Source organism: Aphis gossypii, chromosome 2 (assembly GCF_020184175.1).
Source record: "Aphis gossypii isolate Hap1 chromosome 2, ASM2018417v2, whole genome shotgun sequence".
Taxonomy (NCBI): Eukaryota; Metazoa; Arthropoda; class Insecta; order Hemiptera; family Aphididae; genus Aphis; species Aphis gossypii.
The window spans coordinates 62,455,737-62,471,283 of record NC_065531.1 but is presented as its reverse complement, the minus strand read 5'-3'; the positions used below and the strand labels follow the sequence as shown (position 1 = coordinate 62,471,283).

Below are 15,547 nucleotides of genomic sequence, written 5' to 3'. Positions count from 1 at the left end.
ATAAGCATACTGACCACACTGCAGGGCGCAGGCTATTTGTAGATCGATAATCTATGTGTTTAATTTTAATACATTTAATAATCAAGCCGATAACGAAAACAATAATAATCCAATACAACCATTTTGTCCGCATTCTGGATTTTTACATTAATTATTAATTTTGTTTATTATTATTATTAATACATAATATACATATAAAAAATACACAGTTAGAAAAATTGAAAAAAAAATCATTTTCATAAAAAAAATCCAAAATAAATTGGCGTATTTGGAATCAGAATGACGTGAAACAATAATTAATGTATGTATAAAAATTAGATTTCTATCTTATATACAAAAAAAATAGAAACATAATATATAGAACCATTAGAACCTTATTTATTTATAATCAATTACCCAATAATCTACAACATAATACAATTGTACGCACACTGAGCTCATTAAATTTTTAAATCTGGTCCAGAACCAATTTAAAATTAAAAAATGTTAAATGATTATTATTACAAATACTATATATATTATAATAATTGATAAAGATTTTAAAGTTATTCTCGTCTTAAATCATATATATATACACTATAAATTTACACGGATAAGTTTTCTCTAATTTCTTTATTATAAGAGTATATCATAAATCTATTGACTTAAAGATATTATCGTAATGTAATAATAAGTTATATCTCGCATTTAATATAGGTAAATATGGTAAGTGTGGTAATAATAACAAAATATAAGAGCGTTAAAAGCTGTACTAAATAAAAAACCAATCAACATTTTGAAATTAAATAAAAGATAATGCGTGACGAAATTAAATTTAGAAAACTTAAATTATTTTATACAAGTTATAATCATAACTAGTATCATCTATGTTATTAATATAATTGAAAAAAAATAACAACTTATAAACTGACATAAAAGTGATTGTTGTTATTATGGACAGTAAACTTTTTACCTTTAAAAGCGATCTCATCAATAATTTTACTTAATTATTTAAAAATAAAAACGCATCAGTAAATTCCACCATTTCTTCATAAAAAATAATTTCAATTTAACCATCCACAATCAATGTGGTTTTATAAAACCATGATTTTATTTCAATATATTGTAATAAAATAATTATACCTCAATTTTTATTTAAAAATTATTATATATTTATATGCATTATAATACCTTTGTAACAAGATCTCAATAATGTTTAACATTTCTAGTAGTTTTAACCAATACGGCAATACCGGACATGTAGGTAGTAGGTAACCGGTACATGGTGAGAAAGATAAAACTTAAAATTTCCATCGAATTTCTTATCGATTACATAAGCTATTTTAAACTTTTGAAACGCGTTTACTACCATCCGAAAATTGTTTTTTTTTTCCAAAGAAAAAAGTGCATCTGTTTGAAAACCAATCGTCTCGTCGTTCGGAAACAAAAAAAAAGGTAATTTTCAATTCTGTTTTATCAGAACGTAGAAAAAAAGCGATCAAAATAAAAATAAAATATTTATTTTCTTCTTTTTCGCATTACCAAGTAGACACATATATTTTTATTTTATATTTTATATAAAATCACGCCAGCAACACAAAAACGCGCATTTCGACAATATCGTTTGTCATTTACCAAACGTCGTATTACATATAGTAACAGATAAAATCATACAATATCGTTTTAATGCAACAACTGGCACTTTAAACGTTCTGTGAAAACTCGTTCGAACTAACACAGACACATCAGAGCAAAGCTATTTGTACATTTATTTATGTTGGACCACGGTATAGGTAGTAGGTACCCATCGGCTACCTATAATATATTTTAGTTCCTGAAATAGTGAAAAAATAAACCCAAACAATAGTCCCCCTGGGAAATAATAATAACTCGTATAGCAGCTGTGATAGATAAACTGCGCAGATAATTGGTTAAATATTTAAATCTGAAAACAATTAATCTTAAATACACAATCTGTAATAGTATTCTATCGATCATTGGTCATGGGATTATAAGTCATAACTTATAAGTTATGAGTTATAGCCACATTATAGTAAATAATAATACACATTTCTCTTTTCAAAGGATACTTATTATTTTCCCTTAGTGCCTCTATATAGTTAATGAAAACTTCAGATTTCGTACGGTAGATTTGGGTCACACTGAGAGTAATATATTAAAAGTTAAAACCCATAATTTAATTATACTTTTTTTTTCTCGGTGCTTTGAAACGAAATATTATAAGAAACTACAAGAGCAGATCTAATTTAGAACTTTGCCTTTCCTCGATTCGATGTGTACGTGACAGCCCGAATGATTCAGCCTGATTATATTTGATTTAAAATTATCTCTCGTAGAAAATCTTATCATTTTGGTTATATTTATATTTTAAAAAACTAAAAAAGTTGCTCTGCTGTATAGTAGTTTTTAAGCATAAACTCAAATATAGAGGTACATTTATTGAGTATAAGTCGCTGTAATAAATATGTTAAAATTGAATTCAATTTAAATCATAACATAGAAAAAATGATTCTGATTGGATACAATCTGTATTATTTCAGATATTTTATCATTGTATAGCAAACTTATTAGTACTTTATGTTTCTATTTGTAATTCAGTAGGATGAACTAATTTTTTTCAAACAAATCGAATTTATTATAATATTATTTTTATAATACAGACGTATTGTAGAATAGTGTAAATAAGTTTATGTATAATAACTTAAAATACTGTGTATAAAAAATAATAATATATACAGTAACAAAAAGTTTCAATTCCCAACGAATATTATTTTTTTAATTACACCATTGTAATAACTTAAGTTATTATTTTTAATTTAAATTTGAAATTTCTCTAAAAAATTTTGCATATAAATGAATATTTTATATTCTTATATCGCTTTAAGATGAAATTACGATGGATCTTGAATTTAATTTCCAAGTTTTTTGATTTGGCGTAAAAATATTATTGAACATGTAAAATCGAAAAACCTTTTAATGAAACATTGATATTTTTCGTACGACATAAATATCTAATGAAAGTCATAAAAAATTTATTTGGATTTTTTCTTAGCTTTTTTTAATTCTTGTAATACAAATTTATGTGGAACCTTGTACTACATTTTTAACTCGGATATTATAATTAAAAATCTATGGTTTTTCAACTACAAAATAACTGCAATTCTTATAATTTTGAAGAATTTCTTCATAATTTAAAATTTAAATGATAAACAAAAAAAAAAATCTATGAATGTATTTTTAATATTTTTTAATTTCTGTAAACACAAATTATAATATATTAGAGCCTTCTTCGAAATTGATGGTTAAAGTTCCTTTTTTTTTAATAAAAAAAAATTCTAAGGATACTAATACCCTAGACTTGTATGAAGACAATAATTATGGTTTTATCCATTACCTTAAAAGCAGATGCACATGATGTTAATAATATTGATATTTTCGTTAAAAAAAACTCAAATCACCGTACATTTGTACTAATCATTTTTAACAGATATGTATTGCAAAATATTTATACATATTATTTCAAACTAAACATTCATTCTGTCTGTCCAGTACACTTTAATGGAATTGTGAAGTTGCCACGTTGATTCGAATTTCTACAACAATAGAATAAGGGTTTGATTTCTAAGTGCGGTTGTACTATAAAAATAATAATAATAAAAACATCATTTTATTATCAGCGATATTGGAAGAGATTCGTCGGCGCAATTACTTTTTCCCATCGTCCATAATGGCCTATTATTACCGGGAAGCCAAATAATCGTTAAGCGCGAATGCCACGCGTACTGAGTTTTATTGAAAATCGTTGTTTGCAAATTATTGAATAGATTTATTTTTACAACGAAGTATAATTGATATCTTCGACCCACCTACTATATTTTATATCTGTTAAATCATTTAAATTTATTGTATTTTTTTTTCAGATTCCAGTACGGATATGCATATCAGCTTGGAAAATCGAAAACAAGTTCTCGAACGAGCCGTACAAACAGAAGAGACGAGAATCGTATCGAAATCGTTATCAACAAAAAATTCAAACGTATAATATCTTTCCTTCCTTCTATCCTCGAATGGAAACCACAAAGGTACATGACAAGACTGAGACAATTGTTATGTTCTCTAGACGTTTTATAAACTTGCCAAAGTCTCGAAGTCGTATAACACTAATAATAATAACAATAATAATATGAAAGGGCCATATCAAAAATAATAATATAATTACAAATGTTTGAAAAGTTTTATCATTTATAAAAACTATTTGATTCCCGTGAGCATTTTTAAAAGAAACATAAGTTGAAACCGATGATCGAAAACATGTTATTCGTTGGGCTATTTTCAAAACACGTAAAAATATATTTTTTTACATTTGAATTAGTCAATTCCGACTTTAAAATTATTGGCAGTAGAAAACTGCAGTATATAAAAATAATGCGAAGTATTTCAAAAAAAAAAAAAAAGCTCCTTAAAACATTTACTACTATTGTAAATAATATATAGTAACAAAACAAAACAAAAACAAGTCGCATATTATATGGAAAAAATATACAAAATAAACAAAAAAAAATTCTGAAAGGCATGTGTTGGAGCTAATAATTATAATGTAGGAACATCGTATCATAAAACAATTGATCTTAAAAATAAACAAACGTTTAAAAATATATTTAATTAAATACGCATAATATTATTAAGGAAATAATTTAACTTTGCTCGACGACTGTAGTTATCTGCTTTAATTTTGAGTACAATGTGGACACTTAACATAAATTAGGAAATAACTTCTTTGTTTAGTTGAATCGTATATTGCTACCGAGTGAAGTTAAATTGTTTCTCGTAATTAAACTAGGTACTTTAATTTAATATAATTTAAAACAGTTTTTTTACTAAAATTAATTATTATGACATTACATTACTTAACCTGTAAATGACATGAGTAACAGACGCTGTAAAATTATTTTTTTATTCAGCTAGTTTTTCACACAGCATTTACTAAGTTTTTTTGTTGATGCTTTAATGTCACTAACGGAATGCCAAGTGGTGAGAGATGTACGGATACCTTTATAGTTTATAATAATATATCTATTATGTATATTTGTTTCCTCATCAACGTGCAAGGCGGTGGCTGCAGTTTGTCATTTCAATTATAAATAATTGCAGAACCCTTTCATTTTGCCATATAATTCACCAAGTCGAATTATTCTAATCGTGTTAGAAATTCAAAAGCATCATTTGTACCATACAACTACTAATATTTCATTTGTACTTACACGAAAATACGAAGTGGGTGAATTTCAATTATCCAGCAATCTACCAAGTGCCTATTCAGATTTTTCAAAATAATAGTACATTTTAACCTTAATCCATTCGTAGGATGGTTTATTGATATTTCCTATTGAATAAAGAACACACCGTAAAATATATGACATTATATAGTGTGAATGTGCATACATTATGACTCTGGTATTCTTAATTCTGGTGTATTTGTGTCAAAAGATATCGAACAGAAAATGTATAAAATATTAGACATTCGATAGTCAAATAGGTCAAACTCATATTATTTTGTAATATTAACAGCATAAAGATTTCAATTTTTTTTAAAAATTTTTCAATGGTTCATACAACTTGAATAGAACACAATTTTAAAAGTCAAAGTAGAACATTATTTAAATAACTATTTGTATAAAAGATTGACTAACTCTGCTGTTATAATACAACACTACTCTAATCATACATCGTCTTTCGCTAATAATATCGTGTTGCATAATATTTGGTGTGTTGTTATCAAGTAATTCAATTCGAATAGTTTTTAAATGTTTTGCAGATGTATTTTCTTCAGCTATTCATTTATAATTTTCCCTTTCAATTTTATTTTTTATTCATTATTCAATATGATCATTGATCGTGTTTACCATTTGATGCTTGAAGACATTTATAGATCACCATTAAAATACTGGCACTAAAATTTATATATGAAATTCTGAATACTTCCATTTCGTTAATTCGACTCTAAGTTATTTTACTATTGATAGATACACTTACTACCGAGTTACGACACTATAGGCAATATAATTATTTCTAACGGTGTTTATTAACGGATTCTACAAACAATATCGTATATATATTATCATTAACACAATATAAATATAAAATTATATGAAAAAATTCGAATTTATATTATCGTAAGAAAAATTGTTTGCAATCGTTTAAATCTTAGGTACCTAGGTATGAAACATGATTTATTTGCCAATAATCGTTAGCAAATGTATAATTAAAAATTTTAAACGTTCGCTATCATTTAGCACCGAAAATTTTTAACCGCTTATCTAAAAATAATGTAAATTAAATATCAAACCGAATCGACACAAATCGATCTCCAACACAATCAATAAACGTGCAATGGTATGGTAAAAATCTTGTCTGGCAATTTTTGGAGTATAACTCGGCAGTAATTTATCGATCACGTTGTAACTATACCGAATGGAGTCGGTATAGTTACTGAATACTACAGTACCTATATGATTGCATTAAAATAAATATAAATTTGACATGAATAAGCAAGTTTTTAAGATTTAAACTTAAATGATGTATTTAAAAAAAATAGAATACAATTAATGCACTAAAACTGTTGTAGAACTCTAAGAACACAGTAAATATGCACCGCAGTTTTCAACGTTATTTTTCCGGAGTGTTCTGTCCATTGACTTGCTGCCACTCGTAACGTTGAAAGATTACACAAACGAAAAACGTATGTTACAAAAGACAGTGGCTAAAGTATCGGTTGTCGAACTTGTCCGTCGAAAAGTTCAAAACCGTGTCGTTAAAAGTTATTTAGACAAAACGTTTGACCGTAAAAAATTTCCCCCAAACGCGTTAATATATTTTCCTTGTAATTAAATTTCTATAAAACCAATTTCGACAATGACTGTAAAAATGTCACGTGAAATTTTTCTCGAATTGGCACGTAAAAATCGAAAAAATCGAAACTAAAAAAAAAAAAAGTGTAAACGGTGAAATATTTCATGTCTCGTTTTATCTGCAACGAGCAGCTTTCTCGAGGTTGGAGAAAATGGTTCGTGAAATCGGATAGCCGAAAAAAATCTCTGCCGACATTATATATTCTTAGGGTCACTGCTACACCGTTTGGCTGACCTCACCAACCAATATTCACAGAGAGGTACACCGACCCTATTCGGTGGATAAAACAAGACCGTTTACCTCCTTACCCTCGATAAGACCAAAATGACAATATATTTACTAATACTCCTAGAACACTTGATAAAAATATTCGAAACTAGTGTTAAAATTCGTTTATAATATTAAAAAACGTTTGGGTATAACACCAAACAATATAAACTCATTAATTTCGATTTTAAAAATTGACAAATAAAAATTTTAATCTATAAAAAATCAAATTGCATGCGGTTAAAACATGTTTATAATTAACGCAATCTATTTATAATATCTATAAAATGTCATGATTTCTTATATTATAGTACTCACGTAGTGTCGTTTCAAAACTGCCTAATAAGTTACAAATTATAACTAATAATGAAAATTCTAATTATATGTCCTTATAATAATAATGATAAATACTTTTCAACCAAGAATTTTTATTTTTTAGTTTCTACTGAGGACAAATATAATATCTAAATGATTATTCATCTAAGTATGAAGGAATACATTTATATATATTAGTCAAAATATAATTATTTTAAGAATGTTTGATAAACCTGAAGTGTTTCCCAGCCAGTGGTCCGCGATCCTACACATTTTAAATGTAACACGTAAAGTAATAAAAAAAATACAAATACACATATTTTAATTTTATATATTTTTGTTAATGAGAAAAAAAAATTAATTGTAAAATATTAGCAGTGGCCTGTGGTGCTAAAAAGAAACACTGATTTAGACAGATAAATATTACATATTATGTAGGTATACATTAAGAAAAAAAAATTTTGATACAAATATGAATAAAATAATATATAATATACATTCAAGATGAGAACTTATCTAGGTGAGACTTCGCCATAACATATTATATTTGACAAACGACTCAATTTAGAATAAGGTGCTCAATAACGTTAACATACCATTCATAATATGCACTTCGATGAGTTTGATTCGATTGTGTATACAACACTGTCCACACGAATACCCTGAAAATTCAAACACCATTTAAATATTGTAATTTTGTCTCAAAATATATTACAACCTTAAATACTTAATGTCATTTTTTCTTATATCTATATTGATTGAACCTTTTATTATTATTCAACCAAGTATAATATATTTTAATGATGCCTCTCATTATAGCCCATTGTTCAGTTCGATGCAATTTTTGATGATGACGCATAAAGGCAATAATATAACGTATTGTTTAATTATTGTTAAATAAATGCAGCCACAAACAACGTTCTTCGAATTTAAAACCCAACGTTTATTTGTTATAGTGTAAGATTTTCCAAGTAATATGAATAACATACAAATTAAAATAAAATCGCACACAATAAAACTTTATTGATATTATTCCAACTAGAAAATTCTTTTTCAACTTAATTACTATGAATATACAAATAACAACGAACGCAAGCTACTGGAAAACATTTTACGTTTGAAAAAAAAAATACGTAAAAAACTTTTCTAAACAACTTAAAAAAATCTACTTAGGTCCACGAAAATAAATTATTTAAATGAAATACATCTATATTCGTTGCTTCTGTTAAAGTGGTAAAACTATTTGGATCGTTTGAAAACACACATAGGCCTCCATTTTTTAATTCTATTGCATTACTAATTAGCATTACTCTACTTCGACTAAATCAAAAATCTACCTTAGAAACCGACGGGTCGATATTTCAAATATTTAACCATATAAATATTTTTCGAATCTAATAATGCATAAGTCATTTATATCGGCTTCGAAATCGAATTTAAAATATCTAAACGTACCTATAGTGTTTGAACGAATGTGAGTTTTCCGTTTATTTCATAGCTGCAGCGATCTTTAAACAAGTCGAATGGCATACCACACAAGAATTTGAATATATTTTCTACTTATCCACGTCGATTTTAGTTTGCCACGATTTTAAAATTTATTTTTTTTAATGAATATAACTAAAAATAATAAACCAGACAGTACTAAAAATTATAGATTTAAATACTGTAAAAAAAAAAAAATATCGAAAATACATAATCTGTATGCAAAATGTATAAAAATTGTATGTACTTATAGGCAATTTGTTTGTAAAAAATGTGTTATAACAAAAACTTGTTATGATAGTGAATTTTGGAGAATATGGAAACACATTTGGTATATTTCAGCATATTTTGGAATAGTAAAAAACTTAGACGCGCCAGAAAGTACATAGTTTATTTTCTATCTATGTTTTAATTAAAACCACATTAAATGTACTGGCGTTTTGTCTTGTCTTATGTAATTATTTTATTTTGATTAACAGTAAAACATTAACTGAATAATTGAGAATAAAAATACATATACCTAATACCTGTCTGACGCTGTTCTTTCGATTTTAAGTTTTATGCTGATACTAAATCGATTAATTATACATACCTATATAACATATTAAACCAATGCAATTAAAGTACAAAACAAATCAAGACAATTTGTTCTGGAAAAAAACTTGATGGTGGGTGTAATTCGTTTACAATTCTCGAAAGCATGTAACGAGATATCGATACGCGATGTTTACGCGACGTAACACTTTCACGCGGAGCGCGCCGTCGTAATCGGTATTCCGGCCGCTTGAAATACATAATGTCGTCAATAGATCGCGCTATTGACGACATCCGTATGAAAGGTGTTTTTGTCGAGTATAATTTGTATTAATTATTATAATTAAGATGGTAATAATTAATACCAAAAGTTATATTAATACATATAGAATGATATGAGACCACACAAGTATGATCCAAGACAAATGAAGACATAAAAAACATCGAAAAACATGAAAGTGCTATCGAGCCTTCTACATTATCACTATCACCATACTAGGTGATAAATACGACCGCCCAGACGACCAGAAAGGCATCTCCAGTCCGACTACTGCACTCGAAAACCAGATCGTACAGTTTATCCCTGCGCAGGAATATTGTAAATCAATATTGGACCTCGCACATAAACTGTCGACCTGGTAACTACAGGCAGCATTCGGATTATAGTTTCCGACTATCCGCGCCGTCATCGATTTAGTTCGCCGCCGTCCACTCGATCGCCGTCATCGATTTAGTTCGCCGCCGTCCAGTCAATCGCCGTCATCGTCAAACACTCTTCACGAGCCGTGCACGCCGTTAAGAAGTATTGCCGCCCTCATCTCATCGCCGTCAGTAAGTGTTGCCGCCATCATCTGTATACAGTACAGTGTTTTCACTACGACACCGCCACCATCTCCAGGAACTGTGAGTTTTTTCCTATTTACACGATCACTATTTCTCACAGTGTGTCTGGAATATCACATGTGGATATTAACGCCTGCACACTCGAGAAATACATCGTGAGCGTACTGAATACGATTTGTGTGACATATTACGGAACAGTATAATATATACTGTGTTATTTATGTTAAATGTTTTGATTTGTAGCTCGAAGAGCATAATTAACATATATTTAAGAAAATATTGTATACTTTTTAAATACGTGTTTCATATCAAATAAAGTGTGAGTATTTTATAGCCAAATAAATTTTGAGCGTTATAATTTTTCTTACAATTGGCGCCCAACGTACGAGGCTCGATTAAGAAGAAATTCTACCTCGATCCTGAAGAAAATGCTACATCGGAATTAAGAACATTTTCTACATCAACAATATAAGAAGAAACTACATCTTAAAATGCCACCAAAAAAGAAAAACAACAGCGAAGATGAACTTAACAAATTTAAAGAAGAAATCGAAAAAAAAAGCAGAATACATATTAACAGATTACTGCAAATGATTGAAGAAAATCGTGAAACAAGCGAAAAGAAAATTAACGAATTAAAAGAGCAATTAAATGAACTAAAAGCACAGATAATTGTCAACAAAAATCAGAAAGATGTGCCAATCAGACACATTATTGAAGAGAACCAACGAAGCTCGAACATCGAAGTGTCAAAACCATTATTTTTTGGTAACAACAAAGACCCACATCCTATTGATTTTCTTCAAAATTTAGAAGATTACTTCAAGTTAAAACAATTTAATAATGAAGAAAAATTGATAATCATACGAGACTGTCTTAAAAGCACAGCAGGAAACTGGTTTGCTACCATCAAATTTCAAATAAGAATATATGCAGAATTTCGAGACGCATTCATAGACGAATTCTGGTCCCGTGAAATACAAATACAAACATGGAGCAACTGCCTAAACACATCACAAGTGCCGGACAATATAACTTACAGAGAACACTTCTCGCAATGGTATGCGAGATTACGCCACCTACAAGTACCACAGATATCTGAAGAAGAGATTGTAATAAATATTGCCAGCCACTATCCCGGGTATATCCGAGCTATACTATTATCGCTACCTGATAAGTCAGTAATGGCGGCGATGAAAATACTCAGTACAGAAGAGCATAGAAGAGAAAAGACGGAAACACCATCCGTAGAAAATAATTTCAACAATCAACGTACACAGAAATGGAATCCAAGGGGACCGCAAAAAGACAACAATCAACAATATCAGCGGACACCAAATAACAGTTGGAGAGATAATCAGCAATCACAAAGCAACAAGTGGGCCAGTAACAGAGAAAATTACCAGCCACCACCCAATAACCAAAGTCAACCGATCAATGACGGAAGAAACAGACAGCAAATCAACCAAGTAAGCATCGAAACGGTTGAGGACAAAGAAGAAACAAGCGAGGAGGGGAGTAACTGTCAAGTAATACATGCAGTAAATAATATGCCCACAAACCATAAAACTGTCAGTCCATATGTGCAATGCGAGATGGAAGGAATATCAATACAGCTACTAGTAGATACTGGTGCAACAATCAGTGTTCTGACAAAGGAAATAGTAGACAGAATTCTACACAACAATCATAAGGTCCCGACACTACCAATCAATGGAGTACAGATCAGTAACGCAGTTGGAAAAAAGATATGTAAGGTCGCGAAACAAATTTTTTGCGAATGCAAAATAGGATCTGCAAGGATATTTGCAAATTTCGTGCAAGTGGAAAATCTAAATGAAAAAGGTATAATTGGTGCAGACATTCTACAGCAATATAACGCTCAAATCAATTTCAATGATCGTACAATAATATGGGAAGTGGACCAGATAGAACATAACACAACATTTGCCACCACCAAAGAAGTCACAGAGAATCAACAAATGCATCAAATACAAACCAGCAATAACGAGGAAGGAGACCAACCTGTAGACGAACGACAAAGTCAAGAGTTTTTACAACTAATGAACAGATACAAAGAAATATTTTCCACCAACCCGGGGAAGATTAAGAAGTATCAATGTCAGATTAAAATCAGAGAAGGCGAACCTATCCATCAAAAACCATATCCTATACCAATGGCAAAAATGGTCAAAATGGATAAAGAAATACAACGCATGCTCGATTTGGAAATAATTGAACCATCCACATCGCCATGGTCATCGCCCATCGTCGGCATTGAAAAAAAGAATGGAGAAGTCCGAGTGTGCATTGACGCCCGGAAAATAAACCAACGTATCATACCTGACAGAGAATGCCCCATGAACATTGAGGAAATATTAATGAAGTTTGAAGGTGCCCGATACTTAAGTTCAATAGACCTCACGGCAGGATATTGGCAGTGCAAACTTCAACCTGAATGCAGGGAAATTACTGCTTTCTTATATCACGGACGGAACTACCAATATAAAGTTTTACCATTTGGGCTGGTAAACTCCGTTGCGGAATTTCAAAAAATACTGGACAAAGTTTTAGGGCCAGAAATATTAGAATTCGTAGCTATCTATGTCGATGACATTCATATTATGTCTAAAAATTTCGACGAACACCTACAACATTTAGAACAAATATTCAAAAGATTCAGCGAATATAACGTGACCATTAATATATCAAAATCACAATTTCTTCGTTCACAAGTACTTTTTCTAGGACATATCATATCCAGAGAAGGGATCCGGATGGATCCAGACAAGATTCGGACCATTCAAAATTTCCAACCACCAAAAAATCGGAAGCAAATTCAAGCATTTTTGGGGTTCATCAACTTTTACCGGAAATATATTCGAGATTTATCAGAACTCACGGCACCTATGAGCGAATTATTAAAAAAGGGTATGCAGTGGAACTGGACCAGTCTCCATCAAGAGGCATTTGAAAAAATCAAACAGCTATTTCTGGAAGACATGGTGATCCAATATCCAGACTTCAATGAAAGCTTCTACCTATCTACAGACGCATCAAGTACTGCCATTGGGGCAGAGCTATTCCAATTAGACAAAGATGGAAGACACCGCACTTTAGGATTCACGAGTCGGACATTAAAAGAAACAGAGAGAAATTACTATACCACAGAGTTGGAACTGTTGGCAATAGTCTATGGTTGTAAGAAATTTCGAAATTATATCTTAGGTTATCCAACAAAAGTATTAACTGATCATAAGGCGCTTACCTTTCTGAATCAATGTCAACTACTCAATGCGAGATTGACAAGGTGGGCTATAACATTACAAGAATTCAACTTGGAAATAGTGCACATACCCGGAAAGGAAAACGTGGGAGCAGACGCATTAACACGCTATCCGCAGAGGAAAGGTGAAGAAAATACGCATAACTTAACTAACATTGTCATCAATAAGCTGATGCTACATGAATACAGTAAAACATTAAAAAACCAGTTTGCACGTCTGAATGAATTACAACGTCAGGATACCAAGTTAAATCAAATTATTAACCGTACACTGAATAAGCCAAGCAAGTATTTTACAATTTACCAGGATTTACTATTATCTATTAATCGGGATAACAAATACCGAATAATGATACCAGATATAATGACAACTCTATTAATCCACGAGACTCATTTACATTTAGGACATGTGGGAACTTATAAGACTTACAAGGCTTTAAGTCCGACATATCAAATGACCAATATGTACAATAGTGTTAAAAGGATAGTCAAATCGTGTGACCTTTGTCAAAGGAGCAAGATAAATACACAAACAGCAAGGGGACCAACGATATCTACAATACCAGATGCACCCCGCCACACTATATCATTGGATCTGATGGGACCGTTGCCAAGGGGACCACTCGGTATGAAATATATATTAGCATTGATTGATATATTTTCGAAACATGTCCGACTATATGCAATAAGAAGAGCAACCACGGATATCATACTTAAAAAGGTTCTGGGCGATTATATACCGAAACACGGACCTATTCAAAGAATTTTGACGGATAATGGCACACATTCAGCAGTGAAAAATGGACAAAACAATTACAATCCGCAGGAGTAAAAACCATATTCACGACCACATACCACCCGGAAAGCAACCCTGTCGAAAGAACTAATCGTGAAATTGGAAGAATGCTACGAGCATATTGTCATCACAAACATTCTAGCTGGGTCAAGTGGTTAGAAACTGTGGAATACTGGTTGAATAATACCACGCATCATTCCACCGGTTTCACACCAAACCAAATATTGACTGGTAAAACATTACAACTACCATTAAATAAATTTGTGAATTTACCAGAAATGAATGATGAAGTCGAAACAGCAGTTATGATACAGTTGGCACAGAAGAAACTAAAGAAAAGTGCAATAAACCGCAATACCACTAAAGACCAGGGTAGGAGGTTTCCAACATATGTGGTAGGTCAACAAGTCTTGGTAAAAGAACATCGTCTATCATCAGCGATCGACGGAGCAATTCATAAGTTTTTCTTATTATACCGAGGACCTTATACGATAGTCCAAGTGTTAAGGAACAATACGGTGGTCATTGAAGATGAGAAGAGCAAACCTGTCACTCAGAACATGAAGAACATAAAACTTTATGTCCCTCCAGACCCAGGGAAACAGGAGGAACAAAAAGCAAAACAAAACTAACTTTATGTGTTTGTGTTGTGTACTGGTGATGGTGGAAAACACCTAGGTCAATAGTCATGTTTGTATTATATAAATTTCAGGTCAACATGAATAACCAGCAAGTGAATACCACCAGTCCACACAACATGAGCAAGACATCTAAGGATCTGAGTCTCGATGAATTATGTGAGGCCAGATATTTAGAACTTTTCGGGGAAGATAATTTAATCGAAGATATTCCCTTATTGAAAGAAGTAAAGATTCCAACTGCCGAGGAGAGAATCAATCGAATAAAGATGGATACCATATCGCTCAACCTCCAATATAAAAAAGCTATGGCAGCGTATCAACGCGACAAAGAAGCCGAAATAACTAGGTACAACTTTTGTCCAGATTTCGATATCCCGCCTTCAGTACGATGCTGTGAGAAAACTCCAGTGAACATCACTACAGTGATCAACGAACCAACAATTGACGCCTCCTGTCCAGAAGAAGTGATAG

At 30.8% G+C, this 15,547-nt stretch overlaps 2 protein-coding genes across 3 annotated transcripts in view; both read left to right on the top strand.

Moving 5' to 3' along the window:
- LOC114122942 (metabotropic glutamate receptor 2) overlaps positions 1–15,547 on the top strand; it is a 175,792-nt gene that overhangs the window by 152,882 nt on the left and 7,363 nt on the right. Inside the window, exon 14 of one of the 2 annotated variants that reach the window (XR_007603874.1) lies at positions 3,921–9,678. Coding sequence is in view for 1 of the 2 variants with exons in the window: in XM_050200126.1 (XP_050056083.1) it covers positions 3,921–4,042 (122 nt within the window). In the remaining variant the exon portion in view is untranslated. The remainder of the gene's footprint in view (positions 1–3,920; positions 9,679–15,547) is intronic. The other variant, XM_050200126.1, reaches the window with a different exon arrangement.
- Positions 14,543–15,067, top strand: LOC126549835 (uncharacterized). The gene has a single exon (XM_050200223.1). It carries the CDS (start codon positions 14,543–14,545, stop codon positions 15,065–15,067), a length of 525 nt encoding a protein of 174 aa, XP_050056180.1.